Source organism: Colletotrichum gloeosporioides, assembly GCF_011800055.1.
Source record: "Colletotrichum gloeosporioides strain Lc1 chromosome Unknown consensus_16, whole genome shotgun sequence".
NCBI lineage: Eukaryota > Fungi > Ascomycota > Sordariomycetes > Glomerellales > Glomerellaceae > Colletotrichum > Colletotrichum gloeosporioides.
Window position 1 is genome coordinate 444048 of NW_025544661.1, and position 25578 is coordinate 469625.

The window sequence follows — 25578 nt, forward strand, 5'->3', positions numbered from 1 at the left end:
TGACGATGGTGCAGCTCGATCACCAAGGCCAAGTCAAGATGGTGGAAAAGAAAAGGAATGGGATGGAGGGGAAGGAAGTGAAAGTGGGAAGGAAGGGGATGGGGGGATGAGATGATGGGAACAGGAAACAACAGAAAGCGAGGGCGAGAGCGCGGATAACGGGGGAGGGAGATGACACTGATGGGATGGGTGGATTGGCCTTTCCTTGGACGTGGACTGGACGTCCAGTGTGGACGACTGCGACTGCGACTGACTGACGACGGGAGTGTGTGGCCGAGGGCGACGACGAACCTCCCGCCTTGCGTGCGCCTCGCCTCGCCCTCGTCGATGCACCGCGATTGAACCTCGTTTTTCCCTTCCTTGTCTGTTGCACCTGCCTCCTCAATGATGCGGTGTGTGCCGACACCTCTTTCTTAGGTAGGTAGGAACCTCAATTATTTCCTACCTCTTTCCTTGCCCTGTGGACAACATATGTGGTGAGGAAGCAGCAACTGCATAACCAGCCTGTCCCTCCTTCCTTCCTCTCACTCTCTCCTCTTCACGAAGCAGGTGCGACTGCTCCTTCCTGCCTGTCAGTTCCCAGCTCCCGTGAGGATCCCGTCGCGATTCACCCATTTCTGGAAGGGACGTCTCTCCCACCACCCCCAGCTCCTCCTTCCTGCAGCTGCGGTTTTTGCTTGGCCCGGGACCTTCCCAGCTCTTTCCCAGCAGGCAGGACACTGGAGCCAGAAAAGCAACCAGGCACCTCCCCACCCCACCACCCTGCTCCGTCGGGCTTAGCGTCCTGCCCTCCCGCCAATCCCGGCACACGTCTGAGCCTCTTGGGTTGCTTCGCGCCCCTTCACCTTCCCTGCCCCGGCCGGCCCAGTCCAGCCTACCGCCCACATCAGTCCAGACGGAACGTCTTGTACTCTCAAGTTCCTTCCCGCCTGTTCAACCCGAGAAGCTACTTCCCAAGTACAGCATCTCCCTGAGGCATTTCAGCCGCCTCTCCCAGTTCCCCCAAACTCCTGACCGTCCATCTGCCATCGTCCCGTCCCTTCAGACAAATTCTCGACCGCCAATGCCCATGCCAAATCGCACATCACAGTCCCCCAAAGCTTGCAGAAACGTCGAGAGACCGTCACAGAATCGATTCGGACAAAAGACACTCGATCATCACTTCCGCCACCGCAAAAGACCCTCATCACCGCGCACACCCACACCGTCCAAAAGTCCCGACTGCCCCGGAAAAGCCGCTGGGAATGGCCTCAATCTTACCTCACACCCAAGACCTCGGCAATCACAGAAACTCAAATCTCGCCATACGAGCACGTCGACGCTCCAAATTGACTCGTGATACGACACAGTCGCAACACGTCTTGGCACTCATTTTTACCTTTTTGATCCCCTTCATCATCAACTTCGGATCCCAGCAGCAAGCACTTCAATCCCAAAACCCACGATCCATTGATCCGTCTTGTGCTGATGGCGATGGTTGCATGCACAGTGGACGACAACGCAACGCCCCCAAAAAACCTGCTCCCAGCGCCGAACCTACAGCAAGTTCTGCAGTGAGGGGGCGCGACAAAATGACCGACCCAAAACCCACTCCACCAACAAAAACCACAACCCCATCAACCAGATTCCCCAGCAGCTCATCTCACCTCCTGGGCCCCTTTTCCCTCGCATCCCAATTCACTTCCGATTTCCCGTTGATCACCCTCCCCAGTCCCGTTCGCTCCCCGTCACGATGGTCATGGTCACCGCAAACCGCACCGCTCGCATTCCTCAGCAACCCGCGACCAACAACGTCAGGCACACCCCGGCCCAGAAACGCCATCCTTTCAGGGCGGTTGGTTCGGGGGTAGGATCTTGGGGTGGGAGGACCCCTTGAGATCCGAAATCTGCGCTACTGGGAAATTGTTAGTGCATCAATCGCTCTCCGCCCTGCACAACTCCATCGGCATCTTCACACCGTCACACATCGCCCTGCCCAACTCCGTCAATCGCAAAGACATCTCGCCGCCTGCATTCCAAGTATCCCAATCTCCGAGGTAATACGCAACACACAACAGAACACCGAAACTGGTCGTCCTCCAAATCCAACAGCAGACCCTTCCCCCACACATCCTACGCCCACCGCTTCACTGGCGCACCTCCGCAACCGCGTTGGTAGTGTCCCCCGCAACCCCTGCCCGTCATCACCCGGGCCTCGTCTCCCCGTGAAATCACGTGCATCAAACCTCCTCCGCCTTGCATCACCTAAAATTTCGTCACAACACAGCGTCAGCAGCAGGAAAAAAAGTTCTCCTCGGGGGCGGAGACGCTGACGCCGGCCACTGACTCACTTCGCTCACTGGAAACATTTGCCGCTGTAGCCATCTGTGCAAACATTTAACACGTCACCTCACAGATTGCCGTTTTGTTGAGGTCTCCCATGTCGGCGCATATCGGAATTCAGCTTTCGTGTCTCGTGCCTCCTGGTAAACCCCGTGATAGCTTCACCAAACAGACATATGCCTTGTCACAGCAATTGCCGAATCACATTTTAAGTCACGTAATCAGGTCGCACAATGTGCATTCGCAATCAATGGCCGAAGCCTCTATTGTCCTCGTCGTCTAAACAAGAACCCCAATCTCAAGAATAAAAGAAAAAAGGTCGCAACTGCAGATATCTGTCTATCCCATTTGCCAATGCAGAGGCGGCAGCCGCCCTTTTTGGAAAGAACCGCGGTTTTGCCAATCTTTCAATTCCCTGCCCCCAATTCCTTACTTCCCATGCCCTCCGCCTCATCTTCAATTCTCATCTCCCTAGTTGCCCGGCCTGGGTCGTGAGCGGTCGTGGCAGCAGCGGCAGTGGCACACTTCCGGAAAAACAAAAGAGTAGCAGTCATTTCAAGTCGTGAACCCTACCCTCCTTTTGTTTTCCTTGTTCTAATATGACTTTCATGAAAAACAAGAAACAGAAACCGCCCGCTTTGTGAGGAGGAAGAGAGAAGATTGGGGGGGAAATGCAGCACCCGGCCCCTGAACCCCTCCGTTTTTGGATGTCGTAAAAACCGTAGGAAACAATCTCTTCTTAGACAGCGCCGGCCGTGATCATCTTCTTGCGGAGGTAGTTCTTGTACTCGCCTATCGTGCCGTCCCAAGGCTTGATGGTCTTGTTCTCGCACACCAGAATCTGCTTGGCGATCTTGTCCAACAGTCTGTAATGCGGTTAGCACAATGCGTAGAAAAGGGATTGAAGTTAAAAACATACCTGAAGTCGTGGGAAACGACGATGACACCACCGCTGAAGGCGTTGATGGCGTCGGCCAAGGAGTCAATGGTGGGGATATCCAGACCGTTGGTAGGCTCGTCGAGCAGCAGCATGTTGGGGCTCTCGATGGCGAGCAGGGCGAAGACGATACGCGACTTCTGTCCGTCGGACAGGGTGCCGATCAGGGAGGTCTGGGCCTCGCCGGTGAGACCGTAGCGGCCGAGCTGCTGACGCCAGTACTGATAATCCTGGGACTTTTCGGCATACTTCTCACGGACGAAGTCCAGCGCCGACTTGGTGAGGTCGAGTTGCTCCGCAGAGTGCTGGGAGTACAGGCCGAGCTTCAAGTGGGTGTGGCGGGTGACGGAACCGTTGGTGGGGGAGAGCTTGCCGGTCATCAGGCGCAGCAGGGTGGACTTGCCAACACCGTTGGGGCCGACGAGAGCGGTACGGGAGTCCATGTCGAAACCGAGGTCGATGTTGCGGTACAGGTCGTCCTTGGCGTCGCCAGAGTAGGAGAAGGTGACGTTGTCGAAGGACAGGACGGGAGGGGGCAGCTTCTCGACGTCGGCGAAACGGAAGGTGAAGACCTTGTCGGGGATGACGGGCTGGATGAAGCCGTCGGCCTCCATCTTGTCGAGGATCTTCTGGCGGGACTTTGCCTGACGGACCAAGTTGGCGTAGGTACCGGCGGAAGCGATGAACTTCTTGATGTGGACGATTTCGTCTTGCTGCTTCTGGTAGGCCTTCATCTGGTTGGTCTCCTGCTCGGTCCTCGTCTTGCTGTACGAGTCGTAGTTACCTCCGTAGTAGAGGAGCTGCTTCATGCGCATGTCAAGCATGGTGGTGCACACGCCGTTGAGGAAGTCCATGGAGTGGGAAACCAGGATGAGGGTACGCTCCCACTTCTTGAGGTACTCCTCGAGCCACACGCAAGCCTCGAGATCCAAATGGGCAGTGGGGTCGTCGAGCAACAGCAGAGAGGGCTTGACGAAGAGGGCCTTGGCGAGGGCGACACGCATTCTCCAACCACCAGACATGTCCTTGGTCTTCTTGTGGATGGTGGTCTTGTTGAAACCCAGACCGGTCAGAATGAGGGAGGCACGGGTAGCGAACGTGGAGGGGTCCATCTTGTCCATGTGCTGTGGGATCGTTAGCTGGCCGGTCATTTGTCGTTGTTAGCGAGCAGGGCATCACATACCTCGTACAGGTCCATGAGGACGGGGTCCTCAGGGCCGCTCTCCTCCAGAATCTGCTCAGCCTTCTTGTCCAGGCGCTCCATCTCACGCTCGGCCTCGGTGACGACCCACTCAAGGGCACCCATATCGGTGGGGGGAGCACCCTCGTTGAGAAGGTAGATGTCGACGTGTTCGGGGATGGGGTACTCGCGGTGGGCGATGGCCTTGAGCAGGGTGGACTTTCCGCAACCGTTCTCACCGAGGAGACCGTAGCGGCGGCCGTAGGTGAGCTCGAGGGTGGTGTCGGTGAAGAGGACGCGGCCGTGGAAGACGAGGGATGCACTGGTGATCTTGACGTCTCTGCTGCTGGGGACGGAGGCCAGGACACCGGTGGTGACACGGTCGGAGATGCCGTGCTTGTCCATCTGGGCGGCGAGACGGCTGACCTCGTCCATCTTATCGGCAGAGGTGGCGGGGCCGTCCTCGCCGTCGCCGTTCACCGAGGATGCGGTGGTGCTGGCATTCTTGGAGGCGCCCTCCTTCTCGGCCTTCTTCTCAGCGCGCTTCTTGGCGAGCTTACTCTCGCCCTTGGCGGCGAGTCTCTTCTCCTTGGAGGCGGAAACCATGATGGCGGTGTTGTGATGGAGGAGGAGGGGGTTTTTTGGTGATGGATGACGATGGCGGGGTCGTCGTCTACTTTTTTAAGCGATGGCGGGGAACGTGGTCGTCCGGCAGAAAAGCAAGAGGGGAAAAAAAGAGAAACACGGGACCCTTGTGTGTTTTCTGATGATGCGGTCGACTACGATGGGAAAATGCCACGCAGCGTCAAGTCGGCGATGAAGTCGACTTCTAAGGAGAGGATGGGGGAGGAGGAAGAGGCGTGAAGGAGAAGGAGAGAGAAAAAATTCGACGGTTTCTCTGACTGGGCGACGGGACCAAGCGACAAAGCAAAAAAAAGTCCTTTGGGCGTGGAGCGGCGGTGCGAAACACAGCCTGGAGAGCGCTGATTTCAGGTTCCCAGTGCTGAAAGGTGGGGAGGGGTCGCTGTTCTGACGAGTTGGTAGTGGGGCAGGAGGACTCAAATTTTTGAAAAAGCTGATAACCGATAGGGTAGCGAGGCGATAAGGCACCAACCTGCGTCTCAAAAGATACGTACCCTCCTTGCCTCTGAGGACTACAAGGTACTGCTGCTTTTCCTCGAGCAAACAACCACGTCAAGCGCCGGGTATTTTTACCAATACCAATGCATGCAAAGGACTCGGCTGCAGACACGGTGAATACCAAGGCGGCCAATGACACGATGGGCTGTGAATCACTTCAATGTCGACGGCTGCGACTGAGTCTGTTGGCGAGTGAACCCTTCACAGTGTTGCCCCTCAGCATGTGGCTATCCTTATCTAATCAGCATTGCCAGTTGTCCTGCTGGCTGCAACTTGCAGCAGGAGCAGACCAATGGGGCTTGACGTCACGTCACGTGAAGCTCCGCCTGACTTTACCTGTGACGTGATTGGGCAGGACTGTCAGCAGGCGGTGATGGACGAAAGATATTAGGTGAAGCGTATGCTCGATTGTAATACTATTTCAAATGTTTATGTGGCCAATATTCCGTATATCCTTGGGTATCATTTCAGCTGATGACTGAAATCAGCTCTGCCGTCCATATGAGACGCTTCCCGTCCCCGTTCCGTATGCAAATATGTCGCCTTCTCTTCTGTTGAGGGGATTTCCTGCTGTGTTGTTCTATGGTCTCTCCATATTCGGTCAATGTAGACCTGACCGTTTGTAGTAGCTGCGAAGTTACTCGAGACCCCTTCCGTGAAGCGAACGCCGTATTGACGTATGGCCACGGCCGTTTAGATGAGGCCATCGTAGCAGGCTTGTTGTGTAACCCTCTTCCTAGTCCACATTGTTAACTCTGCGGTGATGTACGCATATTCAGTCGCCCAGCAATAAGGGCGCGGAACAGGTCTTCCTTCGTTTGTTAGTTGAGGTGTCCTTTGGGGCTCTGACGACTACTCAGGGCTGGACGATCGTGGAGGCAAGCATCCTCATTGACCTGGATCGTCCTTAAGTTGATCATGCCGCCACACTTCCCAACATCCTTATCTTCGTGGCCTACAGTGGTGTATCCTTGCTGCAAAGGATTCCTCAACAACGGTCCGGTCTGGGTATGGTTGAGTTTGTCCTCTATCGGTGTCGACGCAGACAATCAACCCGCCCTTCCCAACGAAGCTGTTTGTTGTGCCCGATCGCCCTCATGTTGACCATGAGCCAACATTTTTCAACAGCGTAATCGCTCTGACTAGCAGTGATGGGCCTTCGCTGCGAGGGGTTCCTCGAATGCGCTCCCAACTCGGGCACGATGGACCCTGCCATCCATCAGGGCCGAAAAGCCACTTCAGCTAATTCTTGACAATCCCTCGGCCTGCGAATCCCTGATGGGCACCACCGTCGTTGTCGAGTCCTGATGCTTCACTGAGCGTCCATGTGCTGACGAGCTGCTGGTTGCCTCCTTTCGTTCAGCCCGCCAGCATGTTGTAGGTCGACGGCAGAGGTCAATCGCCGACTTTGCCGCATAGTGAACTCTCTGAAGTTTGTTCCCTCGCATACGCCCGGTCGGCTGTCATCGTCGCCGGTAGCCGCCAGGCGGTGTCTCGTCGGTTGGTATTGCTCTCAGCTTCGCGTAAGCCGTAAATCTCTTTCCATGTCATCCTCTTCATCGGGGGAGCTCAAAACCTCGCCTGCCGACTGCTATAATCCCTCGCCACCGTCACACTCCCGTCCGCCCCAGGCACGAACCTCACATAATGGTTCGCAAAATAACTCAGCATCATCCTCCTCGGCACGAAGATCTCCCACGCGCTCGTCGGCGGCACGGGAACCATCTCGCATAGCTCCCCCCTCGGCACGAACACCACGTCCGAGTACTGCCGCCGGATGTTGTCGACCTCGACGCACGCGAAGACGAACAGCGCAAAGTGCACGACCCTGTAACCCCATTATCAGCAAAAACTTCCAGACGCCCAAAGGAGGGAAACTCACATCAGCCAGAACATGAAGAATATCAGCGCCGTCATGGTATGCGTCTGCCTCTCATCAACCTGCCAATACGTCGGATCCAAATCCATATACGACAGCCATCCACTAATCACCACCCCCATCGTCGCCGCCGTCGCCGCCCAAATCAGCAAATGCGCCGCCACATGGCCTCCCGGGCTGCCCCAGCTGAACCGCGTGCTCCGCGGCCGATCCTTACTCTTCGTCCACCGCACGCCGCGGTCCCGTACAACCAGCGCCACGAGGTCGCCGCCGCTCCAGAGCATCGCGAGCGCGGCTGTCGGGCTGCCCATGGCCCAGTTGCTGACGTACATGTCGTCGGTTGCGCGCATGGAGCCGAGGACGCCGCCGAGGATGATGAGCGCGAGGAGGAGCGAGGCGAGGCGCAGGCAGAGCGTGGTGCGGTACATGGAGCGGTTGTGCGGGATGGCGGCGAGGAAGGAGCCGTGACGGGTGCCGCTCGGATCTGGGGCGAGGGTGGTTATGGCTGGGTGGAGGGGTGTGTTGTCCATCGTTGCGGTCCGTCGGAGGAGGCGGCGGTCTGCATCGGGTCTCAACGAGGTTCGTTCGCCTATGGCGATTGGGATTGGCGCGTCATGGGCGCCATGCGGAGGTGTCTTTCAGCGGCTCTGTCGATGTTGATGTTCAATTCTGTAGTGCAGAGGTCTCGTTATCGGACGGGGTTGAGGGTCGAATTACGCGGAAATTGTGAAGTCGTCGCAAGCGGTGGTGTTGATACGGGAAACATTGGGAGCGCAACAGGGGCAGCGATGAGAGGCCGAGGGGAGAAGCCGAAGGGGACGGCGACAGGGGTCAAGATGCTCGATTGAATCCCTCCCAGGGCGGACGGTCCATTCACAGCGCGACGTTGCCGTTCTGGCGGGAGGCGCCCGGTGGGGCGCGTCGTTTCCTGCAGGGCCTGAAGCATGCTGCGACGGGGCGCGGCGCCCCCGGGAACCTGCTGTGCCACTGGGAAATACGGTGACTTTTTTGATTTTGATGTCACTGGGGGATGGGATTTCACAGGTGAAACGTGACGTTGAGGCGCATGTCCATCGCCTGATTGAAAGTCAAGTACTGCTTCACTTTGGAGTTTCCATAGGAATTGAGACTACTGATCGAGCAACGACAATTCTCTCGAACATCAATTCTTCAAAGACGGCTCAATATGCCCATGTATTCATAATCGTAATATCCCAAAAATATAGCAAATATGATGACACCATGCCATGCAATTTTGACAATCCCCAACGCCATGCGTAAAACCAGTAAAAGTCCTCACGGGGGTATCTTCCTCTTCCTCTCCTCACATCGACCTCGTCCTCGAACCACCAGCCCCTCCCCTCGAACTCTCGCCCAGAACCAGATTCTTATTCAACCGAAACTTGCCCTCCCTCGAGTCCCCAGCAGCAGGCGTCATCCCATTCGCCCCCGTCGCAAACTTCAAGTCCACATCCCCGGGCAGGATAAGCTGCGGCTGCGCATCCCCCCGCCGCATCCTCTCCAGCTCCGCCTCGTCCGGCACGTAATCGTCCGGCGGCGGCCTCATGCTCGGCCGCAGGTGCCGGTCACGGTCGCCCGGCGTTGTCCGCGGCGGCAGCCCGCGGACGGGCTTGCGTTTGATGGCGGACGGGAGCGCGGCGGCGTGCTGGTGTCCCGGGCGTTCGGGCAGTGGCGGCGGTGGCGTCTCCGGGCGCGGCGACTCGGTGAAATCGGGGAATGCAGCAACGGTTTCGGTGTTCCCGAGAGGGCTCGACGGCTGCATCGGCGAGCGCGGCGCCCTGACGGAGTTCTGGGACTGCCAGGTCGGCAGCTTGGGGAAGGGCTTCGCGACGACGTAGACTGTCTGGCCTGTTTCGGGGATGTACATGACGCGCGGTCTGCGGCGGCGGATCTCGCGGCTGCGCTCGACGCAGGCGCGGATGAAGAGGCAGAAGCGGATGAAGCTGGATTAGTGTTAGTGTTGTCGGGGCGAAGTAGCTTCAGGGGACGCACGCGTTGATGCCCGTCAGGGTGCAGGCGCTGAGGGCGAGGCTGGCCGGGTTGTTCGCCGGGTCGCCGTCCATCCAGCTGAGCTGCAACCCGACCCATCCCGCCGCCACGGCAGAGACGACGGAGACGACGAGCTCGAGGCCGATGAGGGCCTTTGGCGTGATGCCGCGGCCGTAGCGGGCGCACAGTGTTAGGAACTCGGCCAGGTCCCAGAAGAAGGATGGCACGGCCTGTGTGATATCGTGTAAGTTTCACACCAACTCCCAGCAACCAGAGGGACGACATACCCCGACCAACAGAATCCCAGGCCAAACGTTCACGGCAAGATTCGGCCTGTACGAGTACCACGCCAGACAAATACCCAGCACGATGGCGCTGAAGAGCGTGCCGCAGGCCCTAAACACAATCTTGCACACCTCCCACTTGCGGCTGCGCTGGTTCTCGAGCCAGCGCACCTGCGACGGGTCGATGGACGCGGCGGACGGGGACGGCGAGGGCGGCTTGCCGGCGTCGACCTCGGCGGAGTGCAGGGACTCGAGCTGGTAGCTCTCTGCGGCGGGCGCGCTGCTCATGGGCGGCGGCGCATGGAGTCTGTGGAACCGGTCTTCCTCCCAGTAGTTCAGCGCGGTCGACGATAGTTGGTGGTAATATGGTGGTGTCGCGGCGGCTGCTGTGTTGGTGGTAGTTGTTGACGGGAAGGTGGTGGCCTTAGCCGGGACCGCCTTTCTGGAGATTTTCCCCATCAAGGCTGGCTCTGTTCGTATTCCCACCGGCGCATCGGCCCTTCACTTGTTCCCGCTGAATAACAGAAAAAAAGATCCGATATTTGACTTGGCGCGAGCGGGAGTTTGGCTGGGAGAACCCAGGCTCGTGTCCGTTACGGCGGTTCGTCCTGACTCGGTGTGTGGCGGCGTCAGGGGTACGACCAACAGAGCTGCTTCTGACAACGCCGACCAACGGGACGCCTTTTCTGCCCGGAGAATGATGTTGATCAATGAATTAGCCCGGGTCTGCGCCTCGCTCGAGTGAACAAGCGTAGAATGAATCGACGGGATGGTTCCCCAGACGCGGCGCTGCGGCGGCATGGCATGCGGTTTAAGGGCGGCGGACAAGAAATTAGGCAACCGTATTCTGTACCGGCTCCACTCGCATGCGGAAGCCCGAGCCGAACGGTGAGTTGTTGGAGATGCATTGGCGGCTCTTGTCATGTCTCCATTTGGCGATTGGCATGCCGGATGGGTGACTGTCAAAGTTGGATGTGTCTTGTACCCAGTCGTTTGTGGTGGCATGTTGAAGTGAGTGTTGCCGTTGAACGGGAGGCAATGGGACCAGGGCAAGCATCAACCAGCCCTGGAGGCCATCTTGACGAGCTGAGCCTCGTTGATACAGCAAATGAGCAACCTTCCCCTGACGCAATGGAACAATTGGAATATTCTGTCGGCCCCCAGAGAAGAAGTATGCTGAAGAAATGTCCGATTCAGTCATTGAATTCCACGATCGTCCCGTCCCCTGAAGGTCAACGGAAGGCATGGTTTCTGTGTGGCCAATCAACGAGGCGACCGTTAGCAGGTATCCACCTTCAACCTCAAGCTTAAGCTTAGTCAAAGGCAAAGTCACAAACCCTCTGCGACGAACAGATCCATCCCATCAGCAGCCAAAAGTTCAAAACGTCCATCGCTGAGTCAAAAGATATGTCTCATTGTCACAGGTGGCAAAACGTTGGACACTGTGGGAATTGAACCCACGACCTTTCACAAGGCGCATCGCCACGTAGACGAAGATGCGAAGCGAAAATCATACCCCTAGACCAAGCGCCCATTGTTGAATGCGAATGCTGGACATAGGCTGAAGAAGCTTGCACTGGTATTGCGAAACCATGCATCCCGCAAGATGCGTTCTCTGTCGCTCAGAATTGCTTTAAGAAAATTCGACTCATAGACGACTCCCTCCATGTGGTGAGTTCTTGGTACTTAAAGACCTCATCACCTTCCTTAGCGTGCACTTAACCTTTCACCACAGCATCACCCAACATAAAGACAGACTCCAATGCATTGAAACGTGAAATCGCTTCTCATTCATCCACCCATTCGGGTATCCTACTCATACAATCATTATACAACCAACCCCTCTAAGCCTGCACATCGCTCTTCAACTTCTCATACACAGTCTCGCCCCCAACCTCACCCTGCCTCGGCCCCGCGTCCCTCGCGCCCTTAGTCTGGCTCAGCTTCAAGTGCTGCTCCGCCACGCGGCCGGGGTCGTTCTCGCTTCCAATCTCCGCCTTCATCGCGGCCTGCACGCCGTCCTTAGTGTTCTTGTCGTCGAAGCCCTCCGTAATGTTCTTGCCGTGCGGGCCGTTCGGGTCGCGCGTGTACTGGTTGTTCACGTATGTCGGCGCTGCGCCGGCTTGACCGGGCACCGATGCGGCGCCGCTCCCGGGAGCAGCGCCGGTGCTGGTGGAGGAAGCTGAGGGGTTGGCGGCGAAAGAGCCGTTGTTGGCGGCGAAAGAGCCGTTGTTGGCGGCGGACTCGGCGGCGAGGGAGCCGGCGGGGACGGGGCCCGTGGGCTCGGAGGTTGTAGGGGCGGAGGCGCCGGGTTGGACCTGCGCTTGTTAGTATTGTTATTCATGATGAAAATAAGCTAAGACGCATTGCAAGGTGTAGTCGTACCTTAGTGCCGGCGGAGGGAGCCTTGTTCTGTTGCGCAGACATTTTGATGGTGATATGTGATTGGTTTGTAATTTGGGTATTAAAAATTGGTTTCGTTTGGTCGGTTGCCTTGATAGTTGTTTGATTTGCTTTGTTCTGCTATTAATCCCCAAATTCGAGGCTCATCGCAGGCATATAAATCACCATCGCCGTTGCCTCGTATGACATCATGTTGGTCTCGTCTTACATCAAACCCAAGCCCGGAGGAAAACCTCCACGCACAGGCAACAAACCCACTGCGGGATGACTTCAGCCTCTCCACATATCCCACCTCAGGTCTGTCGCGCGACGGGCAATGAGCGCCGCATTACATCACCCTTGCGGCTTTGTCTCCCCTCTTTAACTTCTGATCAATAAAATGAGGCAAGATGAAAACTTGGATGAGAAGCATGAAATGGGCGTGCTGCAGGTGTGGAGGGCGATCGATCATGTTGGCGCGACCGATCGATCCTCACCGAGGGCTCACCGAGGTGTGGAGACACGTGAGCGGGCCGGCTCGCGGGTTGTGCTGGGGCTTATGACGCGGGTTGGAGACGAGGCTGACTTTTCTTGGTGATAACCGAGAGTATTTGTGCTTTTAAGCGTCATAATTATGCACATTATGGAGCACTTTACCCATTGATGAGACAGAACAGTCTTGAGGTGGATATCTGAGATCTTCATTTGGACCCTTCTCGGCCGAGATGCGTCAGCCGCAAGCCTTAAGATTTGGAGTTGAACCATGCATCTTCTCTCCCATCCACAATTCTTTTGAGAAGAGACCTCTTATTTTTCCTGTGCTAGAATGACTACTGTTCCTGTGGTTGCATACTCTACTTTATTATCGTCCTTACCGCTGTCGCTACTACCGTCGTCGTCTTCGATGAAAGTAATTAAGTACGCAGGAAAAGTAGTCGCTCTAGCACAGGATAATTAGACGGCCTCTTTGAGAACTGTACTTCGTTTCTTATCCGGTATTCACCCACTCAATCTCCCCACCTGCGTGTGTGAAACTTTCTCAAAAGACTTCTCTTCTGGACTCACCTCATATTCTGTTTTCGTTTTGTGAGACGAAGAATCAATCACAAGATGAGGTTCACCACCAGGTGCGAAACTCACTGCGCATGACTCTGTGAATCATCAAACCAAACATTCTTAGTCTCTTGGCAGCAGTTTCGCGGGAAACACTTACGAAATGTTTAAGTAACTCACCCATGGCTTCCAATCCCATGACTATGAGCTACGTTGCTATCAAGCGCATCTTAAGCGGGGAAATGGGCGGTGTCATCTCAATGTAAGTCTTGGCATCATCTTGTCAAAAGCTTAAATGACGCCAAACAAGGCAGCTAGCCAGGTCTCAGCTGCCCCGACAGGGAACATCATGTTAATTCTCGCTTCATCTCCGCGCCTCTGGCTAACCTGGGTCCAGTCACCCGCAACGTCAATACACTGCAATCACTGAGTTGTTGAGAAGAATTCAAATCCCTTCTCTAATGTGGGTTGTGAGAATGGCCTCAACATCTGAGTGAAGGCCCCGCTTAAAGCCTGTACTTTTCTGCCCAGGATTATCTACTCCCTGGCTCTCTGATAGCCTCACTCTGCGAAAGAGCGCATTCCATCGGTACATTTTTCGCCATCAAGGCCCCTAACTGCATCACTTTCCAAATGGTCTACAATAAACTCGGTTTCGGACGTATGTCGCTCATTTAGTCTCTTCGCCCGACATCAAGACCTCGTGGCACGGCCCACATCAACTCAGGTTACACCCTGAACCGCGATGATCCAAGTTCGTCGCACAGATTAAACCCCTTTTTTTCCCACGAGTCAAATCAATAAATCACTCAAACTAAGTTTCAACGAAGCATTTCACGCGATATGGAGACCAAAAGATGAATTATGTGAAATATGTATTCCATGGAAAGATATGCAAGAATCGAACGATGACTAGCCAAGCCCACGATCTCTCAAGAGACGCAGAAACGGCCATGATGCCGTCTACCACGCGGCCACCACGCGCGGCAAAGTCTTCAGCTTCTAGCTGATCTCATCAGACATCAACCACTACCAGCCTAAACCCTCACTGAGGAAATCCTTTAGCACTTGGCGCCGGAGCCGGAGGGGATGCCGGAGCACTCGGAGGAGGTCTTGCCGCCGGTGACGGAGACACCAGACCACTTCCAGTTGGAGCAGGCGCCCTTGGCGCACAGGATGTAGACGTTGGTGCCCTTGGAGGCGACGGTGCCCTTGACGTTCTTGACGGTGACATCGGTGATAGGGATGCCAGCGGTGGGGGTGCCAGTGGGGCTGCCGTTCTCGTAGTCCTGCTGGATCACGATGCCCTTCTTGTTGATGTTCTTGAGGGTGATGTTCTCGAAGGTGACGCCGCTCACGGAGCCGGTCTTCTTAGCGATGGTCTTGATGCGGATGCCGTTGTCGGCCTTCTCGATGGTCGAGTCGCGGATGACGATGTTCTTGACCGTGTTGTCGGTGCGTCCGCCGACGGAGCCGATGGACAGGCCGTGGGAGCCGTAGCAGTAGCCATTCTCAAAGACGATGTTGGTGCCAGAGTTAATGGCGAGGCAGTCGTCCTGGTTGTAGACCTTGGCGCCGGAAATGGTCACGCCGGTGGACTGGCCGACGTCGAAGGCGTCGGTGTTGTGGCCGCCCTTGGAGTCGCCGTCCTTGTTGTTGATCTCAACGTTGTTGCTGCATACTCGTGTCAGTGATCATGGGACATAAAGCGTAGTTGAACATGAAAACTTACACCTTGAGGTTGGTGACTCCACTGATGGAGAAACCGTGGACGGGGGTGTTCTTGATCTTGAGGCCGTTGATGGTACCGTCGTTCATCTTGACCTTGAAGAACTTGGGCTTCTTCTTGCCGCCGTTTCCGCCCTTGCCGTCCCACCAGCGCTCACCCTCGCAGGAGATGAGACTGCCGGAGGCGCCGGTGACGGTGATCTTCTTGCCGCCGACGGAGATGAGGGGGCCCTCCCACTCCTTGTAGCCGAAGGTGGTGGTGCCCTGGAAGGTGACCTTGGTGCCGTCTTTCAGGCCGGTGAGGTCGAGGGTCTCGCCGGCGGGGACCTTGACGTTGTTGAGCACGATGTCGGTGCAGGACGTCTTCTTGGACATGGCCGTCTTGGCGTCGGTGAAGGTGCACGAGGCGCGGGTGTCGAGCTCAGCGGGGGCGGCGGCGGCCAGGGCGCTGAAGCCCGCGATCATGGGAAGGAAGCGCATCGTTTCGGTGGTGGATGGGATGTGGTCAACACAAGGATAAACTTCAAGTTATGTACAGAAAGTCCTTGCTTTCTTAAAGAGAGACTGAGGTTGGTTTTGAAAGGAGTGTGGTGAAAAGAGTGAATGAAGGTGAGTGTGAAGAGCACGATGAAGCTATCTAGAAACAGTTCGAGAAGGGGGAAGTTTAAGGTTACTTATAAGGAGGGAGATTCACTCCATCCTGGGCCGTTTGTCTGCCCAGTCATACGTCCTCTGTCAGCAGCTAGAATGCCATGCCTCTTTCGGATGGTCGGCTCATCGCTGTAAACATGCCCCGGCTCATCAGAGGAGACGATGATTTAGAGAGCGAGCCCTCCAATCTGGACCTGCAGCCGGAGGTTCCATGCTGCTGACCCCCCGTTGAGGAGACTCGCTCCACTTTCATTAAATGGTTCGAGCTTCAAATTCTGCACTCCCGTGGCGCACGTGGAGCGCGTGAGCTGGCCCTCCTTGCTGGGATATCGGCGAGCAGAAGTTCTGAGAAGCGGGCTCGGCGATGAGATCACGGCCAGGTCCTTGGGACGAACCATCTGCAAGTTGTTGAGGTGGTCTAGACGCACAGATGGACCGTTCCCGCACTTCTGCAGCGTGGCTACGAAGCTTTTTGCCCAAGACTTTTGAAAGGCTTGGCAAGAAACATTGCTGTGCTCTCGAATCGTGGGCGCTGGGAAGGACTGCCGCTTCAGGCAGCTCAATCTCAATGGCATCTTGGCTTTTTCTTGGCTTGGGCTTACCCTGCCGATCTACCCGATCCCATCCATGTTCTGCCCCAGAAGGCAAGGCAAGGCTGTATGCTCCACTGGATTTTGCGGCTCGCCCTGTGTGAAAAATAGGAAAAAGAAAGGGGAATGATATCCCACCTTATCCCACCGACGTCTCCAGCAGGATTCATGCAACTATCGAGGGAAACAGAAAAGGAGTTGGGATGATCTCCATGATTTTCGTCGGCGAGCGTCCGACCGCCGGAATGAGTTCCGGGGCCAACCCAAAAAAGATCTCGCAATAACATCCCTTCCAGCAGAGGCCTGCTGCCATATATTCCAGAGCCATGTTAATCAATCTTACTCGGAGCTGTCGGCTCACCTAAAGTGGTGTGATTAACCTTAAAAGCCCTAATTGCAAAAGACAGAGACGCTAGGACTTCCGACGGCCGACTCGCCTTGTGGGGAATAGGAGGCTCTCTAAGCGGATACGGGCTGACGCGTAAACTTGCCCTCGGGGGATGTGAGGCTCAAAAGGCCTTGCTTGATGGCAAGCAAGGGCAAATCCCACTTCATACTAGGAAATTCGATAGACCAGGTCATTTTGTTACAAGTTTAGACGAGTCCTGAGACGGCGAGCCTTCTATCAAAAGAAGGGGAACCAACGAACGGTGAACCGGATTTACAATGCAACTCCCCTCGTAATGTGGGCACCTGCAAACATGGTTGTCGGGTCCCGACAAGCCCGCCCAACCCTGTCTATTTCTCTTCTGGCAGTTTGCTAGTTGGCCGATTCGTGTGGGTGAGCTAACGTTGGTCCTAGCCTACTCAGGCGCGCTAAACACCTCACGGCGCAATCTTACCGGCAAAATCAAACCGTCTTGGGAGATCATGCAGCGAGGTGCAAACCAATTCCAGCCACGGGAGCCAACATATTTGAAACGAGCCGGTCTTTGAACACTTTATTTCGACTCCGCACTGCGCTAGGAGTTACAAGGCAGAAAAAAGCAATACGAAAAGACTGGACTGCCGGGTGACTTCATTCGCATGTAAAGTCGTACACGTTATTTCTGCCCACCTCAAGGCCCCGGGCAGTTACCGAAGTTCATCCTAGAATTCTCTATAGATGGCTCCGTAGCTCTTCTTCGGTCCAATTCCACAACGCATCCCGCTTCTCCTTGTTCTCGCTCAATCGGGTACCTTTACCGGTCACGCCCACCGGGTGGTAGAACGTCCCGCTCTTCACGTCCGGGCTGAACGAGGCCCAGAGCTGGTTGAGCGCGCCCTTCTGCGGGCTCACCGCCACGACCTTGACGCCGAGGTACACGACCATGCCGACGAGGAAGTTGGAGTTGTTCATGATGGACTGGGCGAGGTTGGTCTCCACGACGCCCGGGTGGACGCTCGTGACCTTGAGCTCGGGGTTGCGCTCGGCGAGCGCCGCAGCGTAGTGGATGTTGGCCACCTTGGAGATGCCGTAGCGGTAGCGGCTTGCGATCTCGGGCATCTTGGTCTTGAGCTTGTCGAATTCGTACGTGCCTTTGGGTGCCCAGCCTTCAGCGCCGGAGGAGAGGAAGACGATCCTCACGTCTGGATTCTCGTTTGCAGTCTTCTTCATGACGGGAAGGAGGAGCTGGGTGAAGAGGGCGTGGCCCATGTGGTTGGTGCCGAACTGGATCTCATAGCCCTCCTTGGTGAGGCCGTCGGGCGTCGACATAATGCCGGCATTGTTAATTAGCAGGTCAAGGCGCTGAGACTCCTCTTTGAACTGCTTAGCTGCGGCCTTTACACTCTCAAATGATGAGAGATCCAGGGGCAGATACGAAATGGGCGACACGCTGGCCCCTCCCTTCTTCAGCTCCTCGATGGCCTTCTCGCCCCTTTCCTTTGAGCGACCCGCCAGGTAAATGTGCGCGGGGTTATGTTTGGAGATTTGCCGAATCGTCTCCAAGCCGAGGCCGGCATTTCCGCCTGTAACTATGATGACCTTCCCGGTCAAATCCGGAATGTCCTTGTCCGGGTTGAAGTTGTAACCTCCCATCAAAAATGCCGTCGCCATCTTATCTGCAGTATGCTGTGAATTTCTGAATCTCTTTTGATGAGGATAAATTGCCCGTAATTAGAGATGCAGAGGTAGAAACGCCAAGCACGTGTCTAAAATACATCATGGTAGAAAGTTTGCCGTTTCAAACGATGCGTCCGACCGTCCCGGGTTTCGACATCTGTTCACCCATAAAACCGGTCATAGGGTGGTGCTGCAGTTTCAGGGACTAGGGAATCCCCGCTTTGAGTTTCACTGACGACGTCTTAACGTTCTGGCGATCAACAGTACTGGCCAGCCCATAGGACGGAAATACCGTTTGACTTCCCGGAGGGAGCTATCTCTTAGATCAGACTGCCATTCTGTATGCATTTGGGAAGGTGAGGACTCCGTCTCGGATGAATTTACCATCCCGTTGGAGAGTCGGCGTAGAGGTTCGAGTAATCCGAATATGATGGTTGTCAATCTCACTAACGGATGAAGAAAACATATTTGAGGCAATATAGACACGGACATGGTCTTTGTTTGAACGCCGCTGACTTACGTTTTTGCGATCGGTAAGGTTCGTGAAGAATTCTTGGCGCCAAGGTCAAAGTGTTCGGCAATCATGATCCACTCTTGTCGGATCGTCCCGATGTGGGCGATATCAAACTTGCCTATATCTGAATTCACGATATTGATGTGGCTCCTGTTCAATATGTCGGAGTTTGCTTTGTGGGCAGACTTTTGCTGTTGTTGCTTGCTGCATAATCTTTCCCGTCATATTCAAATTGGAATGTGTGGATGAAATCACATCGGAATGAAACATGCAACAGAGACAACAAAGCTAATAGAAACAGTTAGGGAGACAAAGATACCTAGGATGTAGGAAATGAAAACTAACGACAAGGACGATGGAGACGACGAGGACGATAGAGACGACGAGGACGATAGGGGTGACAAAGAAAGGGAGGGTATTGGAGGTCGTGAAATAACAGACATTTATTGCTTTCAGAATTGATAGTAGCTAAAACCAACTATCTCATTAATACTTTCACACAACATTATGCTTCCTCGCGCAGAACACAGAGATCGGTGGGAAGGTGGAAGTTCTAGAGAAAACCGGCCATGTTGGGTCCTACAACATCTGCAGACTTTTCCTTAATGAGCGTTATTTCTCGCACGAAACTTGACTTTGAACGAGACTATCTAATAATTCTGGAAGAATATGCCAGTCATCTCTAACACGTTATACTTGATCGTGTAAGTCTTGTCTAATTCGTTCTGCTCTTCTCTACTTCGACTTGTTTTTCCCGGCCTTCCCAATCTCATCGTCTTCATCTGATGATGAAAGTAAAGAATCTTCCTCTAGTACCCAGTCATCTAAGGGTATATCCTCCGCCTGTAGTCTCTGGTACTTCCTTCTTCTATATCTTCTGACACCAAGCACAGCTCCAATAATGATGGCGGACAAAATCACAGCGATGCCTCCGAACAGAACCCACTTCTTCCAGCCTTTCAAGCAGCATGGGTACCAGGCCATGTAAATGCCCACCGCCCACTCAGTCCATCCCATCTTCCGTCTGTGATCTGGCTTGAGTCCCTTTCGCACGAGGTGCTTATGTCTTGGTCCAGTTGGCCCGGATTCGAAGCGCTTGAGTCCGAAGCGAGGCACTGTCTCCTGTCGCGGGTCGGAATCAAGCCATTGTAGATCACCCCAGCGGCCGGTGTAGTAGAAGAGTGACGTCAAGTTTGCATCCGAGGCAAGCTTCGGGAACGACTGCTCGGGCGGTTCTATCCTGGTGATCGTGAAGGAATCGGCATGAAAACGGTAGAAGTAGGCTGACAGGACGGGATCCCACTTCTGACCTTCGTCACAGTAGTCTACTAAAGCTGCATTATGAACTTGAAGCCTGAGATGTTTGGTCAGCTGAGAGGTCTATTGTCCCACGAGGAATGATGCCTTACCCTGACGATGCATAGTTGGCATGCGATCCACGCGCACTGTAAACAACGGGCTATGATACATCAGATCAATGCACTGAAAGAAACGAAGCTTGATGGGTTTACATACCCGTTCGTCAATTTTTGTGAGTTTTGAATCATCCCAATCATACGCTGCGCCATCTACATGCTGGCTGAAGTAAATACCTTTCGGCTTACCATCTCTAAAGCGTATCATGTTGTGCTCCCTTAAAGTCGTCAGTCTGGCTCGGTAAGCGTATATGATATGACCCACCAGTCTCCAATGTGATCCCCAAAGTGCATTCCTGAAGCTACCTTCGGGCCTTTGACTAAGCGATTGAGAGGCTCCAACACTTGAGTGATGTTCGGGCCTTCGTTGAATGAGTAGAAATAAAAGTAGAACGCATCCAGCTCGCGCTCGTTCTTCTCGACCAGAACTACGACACACGGCGTGGAGTTGTGGATGCGACCGATCTCGTCCGGGGCTTCTCCGTAAAGCCATTTCGGATAGGTCAATGGATCATCGTTGGATACAAGCGCAAGATGGTCTTTGTTCCCATACGCATTCAGAATCTCCAAATTGTCGAGATCGAGCGACGGGAGGTCACCGATTGGCTTCCTATCGACCGTCGGCGTAGTGTGGCGGACATGGGTGAGAAGGTCGCTCGGCTTGAACGGGTCATCCGAGTGCAGCCATAACAGCGGTGCTGGCAACCATCATTAGCTGTCACGTATCCTTTCGGCATGAGAATCCTACGATAAGCAAGAACTTTACGGGCTCAAATACCATGACGTGCGACATACTCCGGGCACCGAGCATCCGGCCCCTGCTCCGGCCCCGCCCGGACGGAGTACGCGAGTAAGATGCCGAAGAAGCAGACCAGCAGTCCGGACATCGACGCCCGCACGTGAGTAGACGATGTGCCCGCCATCTTTCGCAGCTCGCAGCACTCGTGATGGAACGGCGCAGCTAAGGGATAAGCTCGAGAGAGGAAGCTCGTCGTGTGCAGCTGCGTTGCAACAAAAGGTCCAATCGCGGCGCTTTGTCAGCGTCAGCATCCGGTATCTTCGGCACCCGTTAGGCCCCCGTCGGAACACTCGGATTGGCAGCTGGAGCTTGGCCCTCTAATTCTTGCATTTTCCAAGCTGCATGTCCGTTCCCCACTGACAATTAACGTAGATTAATTGGCTGGATGCCGCCGAGGGAAGTCTCTTGGTGTTTCTTTGGCGCAGGATTGAGATCGATGATAGTGGGCCGACACGAACATGACGAGCTTGGTGGACTGCATGCAATTAGGTCACGAGAGTGATGACTACCATCCAACCCACCAGTTCGTAGGGGCTGAAGAAGTTGGGTCCGATTGAAGACCATGTCTTGCGATCTGGTGTTGGCTATCCCCAGCCGAGTGCCACGCTCAGTCATACGATGCACGGCACGGATGGGTTGCATGAGACATTACGCAGAGTGCCATCCGATGCGGGAGCCGGCCATCATTTGACGAATGCTAGAACCATCGCAGCTCTTGGATGCCTTCAGAATTGAGGTCGGTAGCACGACGAATCTTAAACCAGGCAAACGGGTCCATCAATCTGACAGCATTTCTGCCAGCATATGTGTCTTGCAAATCAATTGTGGGCACTGTTAGGCCCTAAAAGGAACCGCTCTTCTCACCAGGCTTTCATATCTCCGTTGGTCGTTCTTACAACCAAATCAACTAAATCAGCCCAGCGATGATCTTTACCGGACGAGTCCACATTTACAATCCGGGGAAGCTTGGTGCGGAGAAGCCCACAGGTTGAGTCGACCGACCTCAACCGTATGCCCTACTGACAATGGCGGGGGTTAACGTGATCGGACCCCTGCGTGCCGCCTCGACAGCCCAAGGGCACATTCGCGTAATGCGCTGCCCACGCACTCACGGCCCAACGCGGCAGCAATCGTCATCTTGCACACACTCAAAGGCAGACATTTGACGAGGCGCACGTACTTTCCGGTACTTCAGACAGCTAAGCTTCACCAAGCTACCTAAGCTTTCTCTTGTCAGGGTGGGATCATCCAACGGCCATGCGACCAACCAGGCCAAGCCTTGATACACCCTTTGAAGGCGACACCGACAGGCTGCTATGCTGTACTGTAACATTAGCTGCATAGAGGGACAGCGGTAACCCCGCAGTTTTGCGTAGAGACGGGCTCTATTTGGATGCTCGCATCTTGCTGAGATAGGCTGGTTAGTCTGCCTCATTGTTCGCCAGACAGAAGTTTCTTTGATGCTGGTGTACCTTTTACGACTTCAGGGCCCTCCACATCCCGGTGACATATTCGCCAGACGCCCGCTCATTCGAAAGTACGGATGAGTACACGCGATGGATGGGCAACGTTCCCCGCGGTTCTAGAGAACGCCTACTAGAGACCAGTCAGGCATACCGTCTGCGGGTAATATGGTTATTTAATCTAATCACCCCCGCTACATCCCGCCGGCTTCATACGGGACGACCCTATTTTGCTCACCGTTGAGACTGGTGCTCTTCACGTTGGGCCTGGAAGACTCTTACTTTGGCTTGGACCGCCTATACTTGCCAGCACTTTCAGCTTCGTCTGTAGCAACTTATCACTATTGACGTTTGAGTAAAAACAAGATGTCGGAGAAGAGACTTGACACCGATTCACCGTGAGTTACGACCCTTGTTTTCAGTTGAACACCACAGACAGCTCACTCATGCATATCACAGCGTCCACAAGGACAATGTCTTTCACCATGATGGGGCCGAGAAGAAGCAGAGCATCGCCGAGCTCACCCAGAATCTCGAGGGGGAGATCCGCAACCCTCTGAAGGGAATTCCCAAGGCTCAACTCATGGAGCAGGTTGCTGTATATCAGAAGACTCAAGGCTTGCCTGACGACATCCTCCCGCTTCTCCAGAAAGGCGCCCTGGTGGCGCAGAACCCGGCCCTCTTCGAGACTCTGGATGAACTTGACGAGAGCGAGAAAATTGCTCTTCGAGAGGAAGTCACCCACAGATGGAAGCACCCGTGGGCCTTGTACTACACCATCATCCTCAACTCGATTGCTGCAGCTATTCAAGGATGGGATCAGGTATGTTTAGAATCCTACAAACGTTTCTACGTGGATCGGCTCACTGAGAAACAGACCGGATCCAACGGCGCCAACCTCGCCTTCCCTACTGCCCTTGGCATTCCCGACTCTGCTGGCTCTGCCTGCGGTCCTGTTGCCAACGAGGGTGATTGCGCAAAGAATAGCTGGATTATCGGCTTCGTCAACTCCATGCCGTACATCACCATATGTCTGTTGTGAGTACCGTCAAACAAGCTTTACGCGTATCCATTAAGCTTCGACTAAAACTGGGTTTACAGTGCCGGCTGGATATCCGACCCCATGAACGAGCTCCTGGGCCGCCGTGGCGTCATCTTCGTCGCTGCCATCTTTTCTGTACTCGCTCCGTTCGGTATGGCCGTATCGCAGACTTGGGGCCAACTGGCAGTGTGCAGGTGAGTTTCCGTCGGCGACCGGATCACAACTCAATCGATCATTCGCTGATAACTCTTTTTGACAGAATGCTCCTCGGAATCGGAATGGGTTTGAAGGAGGTTACAGTTCCGGTATTCTCCGCCGAGAACTCCCCCACTCTCATCCGAGGCGGGCTGGTCATGTCTTGGCAAGTTTGGACGGCCTTTGGTGAGTAGTCCTAACAGAGTTGGCGCGGTTAGGCAGGTGTAGTCTTCTTCGTTTCAAAAATAGCTGACAAGTTTGATTGCGAAACCGAACAGGCATCTTCCTGGGCACTTGCGCCAACCTTGCTGTTGGTAAAACCGGAGACATCGCATGGCGACTACAGTTTGGCTCTGCCTTCATCCCAGCTGTGCCGCTTGTGATTGGCACGTACTTCTGCCCTGAGAGCCCTCGTTGGTACCTGAAGAAGGGCAAGACGGTCAACGCTTGGCATTCGCTGCTACGGCTGCGCAATACACCTCTACAGGCGGCCCGCGATCTCTACTACATCCATGCGCTATTGGAGGATGAGGTCGCTCTCGTGCGCGAGGCTGGCCTCAAGACTACCAGCAATTTATTCACTCGATTTGTTGAGTTGTTCACGATCCCTCGTATTAGGCGTGCGACATGGGCTGCTGGCATCGTCATGATTGCACAGCAGATGTGCGGAAGTAAGTCGTCAGACCATCTCTACAATGACTCAATCAGTACATGCTAACCTTCTGACAGTTAACATTATTTCCTTTTACAGCTCGACCATCTTCAAGGAGAGCGGCATCAGCGATTACACGGCTCTCTGGGCTAGCTTCGGTTTCGGCTTGATTAACTTCACCTTCGCATGGCCTGCCGTGTGGACGATCGACACCTTTGGTCGCCGAACATTGCTGCTCTTCACGTTCCCGAATATGTTTTGGACCTTGCTTGGTAAGTCTTGTCGATGCTCCGAAGGAAACCTTTGTCGTTGTTGCATGACGTTGACTTCTTGGGTGTAGCGGCTGGTCTCTGTTATCTCATCGACAAGGACAGCGAGAACAGCACAGCCAGAATCGCCGCCGTTGCCACCTTTGTCTACCTCTTTGCCGCATTTTATTCTCCCGGCGAAGGCCCGGTCCCGTTCATGTACTCGGCCGAGGTTTTCCCCCTTTCGCATCGCGAGATCGGCATGTCGTGGGCCGTTGCCACCAACAACTTCTGGGCTTCCGTTCTCTCCCTTACCTTCCCTCGAATGTTGATTGCAATGACGGCGACTGGAGCTTTCTCGTTCTATGCTGGACTGAACTTAGTTGCCTTAGGTCTTATATTCGTGAGTCCGCTACTTGAGTGCGTTACACCAAATCACTGACACAGCATAGTTATTCGTACCTGAAACGAAGCAAAAGTCTCTGGAAGAATTAGATTACGTTTTCGGCGTTCCTGATCGGACTCACGCCTCTTACCAGCTTTTCACTGTCTTGCCTTGGTGGATCAAGCGTTGGATCTTCCAGAAGAAGACTGCAGTTTGCCCGCCTCTTTACCACGACGAGAATGCCGACAACCACCGTGGCGGCGAGTGAGCGTCAGGAGCTCATCTGATCCAGATACCAGGATCTCATCAGAAGACTGGAAGAGAAAATCATCACAGCCAAGAAATGCACACCAGGCCGTTGTACGTGAGTGGATGGATTTGCGAGGCTCGGTCGAATCGGTTCTATGTATCTTTCGATCTTTCGGTAGATGTTCGTCTCTATATCATTCGTTGAACGCTTGGGAAGATGTCGTAGCCGTCCCAGATATCTATGCTGGATAACAATGCCCATGTACCGACCCGGCGCGACAAGCGCTCTATGATAGTGCCGAATGCGTCGTCACAAAAAGACGGGCCATCTAACAGAAGAGATATCGAGGGCCTTGGAAAATAAAAAGATCCCCAATGGTGTTGTGACAATGTTAACGACTGTGTAACTTCGCCGC

General features: G+C 54.6%; 8 protein-coding genes across 8 annotated transcripts; 1 reads left to right on the forward strand and 7 right to left on the reverse strand.

Annotated features, from left to right (window-relative positions):
• Positions 1-3061: 3061 nt before the first annotated feature.
• On the reverse strand, positions 3062-5045 carry GCG54_00012865 (ABC transporter ATP-binding protein ARB1; the record flags this gene model as incomplete). The annotated part of the gene is made up of 3 exons (XM_045412732.1): positions 3062-3188; positions 3242-4383; positions 4443-5045. The coding sequence occupies 3 exons, from the start codon at positions 5043-5045 to the stop codon at positions 3062-3064; spliced, it is 1872 nt and encodes a 623-aa protein (XP_045268738.1).
• A 2103-nt stretch (positions 5046-7148) lies between these two features.
• GCG54_00012866 (uncharacterized protein) lies at positions 7149-7988 on the reverse strand (the record flags this gene model as incomplete). The annotated part of the gene is made up of 2 exons (XM_045412733.1): positions 7149-7407; positions 7462-7988. The coding sequence occupies 2 exons, from the start codon at positions 7986-7988 to the stop codon at positions 7149-7151; spliced, it is 786 nt and encodes a 261-aa protein (XP_045268739.1).
• A 794-nt stretch (positions 7989-8782) lies between these two features.
• Positions 8783-10211, reverse strand: GCG54_00012867 (uncharacterized protein; the record flags this gene model as incomplete). Its single annotated transcript, XM_045412734.1, has 3 exons — positions 8783-9422; positions 9472-9698; positions 9756-10211. 3 exons carry the CDS (start codon positions 10209-10211, stop codon positions 8783-8785), a joined length of 1323 nt encoding a protein of 440 aa, XP_045268740.1.
• A 1385-nt stretch (positions 10212-11596) lies between these two features.
• GCG54_00012868 (uncharacterized protein) lies at positions 11597-12179 on the reverse strand (the record flags this gene model as incomplete). The annotated part of the gene is made up of 2 exons (XM_045412735.1): positions 11597-12070; positions 12138-12179. The coding sequence occupies 2 exons, from the start codon at positions 12177-12179 to the stop codon at positions 11597-11599; spliced, it is 516 nt and encodes a 171-aa protein (XP_045268741.1).
• A 2069-nt stretch (positions 12180-14248) lies between these two features.
• On the reverse strand, positions 14249-15395 carry GCG54_00012869 (putative endopolygalacturonase B; the record flags this gene model as incomplete). Its single annotated transcript, XM_045412736.1, has 2 exons — positions 14249-14861; positions 14920-15395. 2 exons carry the CDS (start codon positions 15393-15395, stop codon positions 14249-14251), a joined length of 1089 nt encoding a protein of 362 aa, XP_045268742.1.
• Positions 15396-17255: 1860 nt separating this feature from the next.
• Positions 17256-18194, reverse strand: GCG54_00012870 (putative oxidoreductase; the record flags this gene model as incomplete). Its single annotated transcript, XM_045412737.1, has 1 exon — positions 17256-18194. The coding sequence occupies one exon, from the start codon at positions 18192-18194 to the stop codon at positions 17256-17258; it is 939 nt and encodes a 312-aa protein (XP_045268743.1).
• A 1255-nt stretch (positions 18195-19449) lies between these two features.
• GCG54_00012871 (putative vacuolar protein sorting-associated protein TDA6) lies at positions 19450-21052 on the reverse strand (the record flags this gene model as incomplete). Its single annotated transcript, XM_045412738.1, has 5 exons — positions 19450-20068; positions 20124-20173; positions 20230-20347; positions 20395-20827; positions 20908-21052. 5 exons carry the CDS (start codon positions 21050-21052, stop codon positions 19450-19452), a joined length of 1365 nt encoding a protein of 454 aa, XP_045268744.1.
• Positions 21053-22757: 1705 nt separating this feature from the next.
• Positions 22758-25181, forward strand: GCG54_00012872 (Galactose-proton symporter; the record flags this gene model as incomplete). The annotated part of the gene is made up of 9 exons (XM_045412739.1): positions 22758-22789; positions 22851-23214; positions 23269-23429; positions 23493-23627; positions 23693-23814; positions 23907-24299; positions 24358-24552; positions 24621-24931; positions 24981-25181. 9 exons carry the CDS (start codon positions 22758-22760, stop codon positions 25179-25181), a joined length of 1914 nt encoding a protein of 637 aa, XP_045268745.1.
• Between the last annotated feature and the right edge of the window lie 397 nt (positions 25182-25578).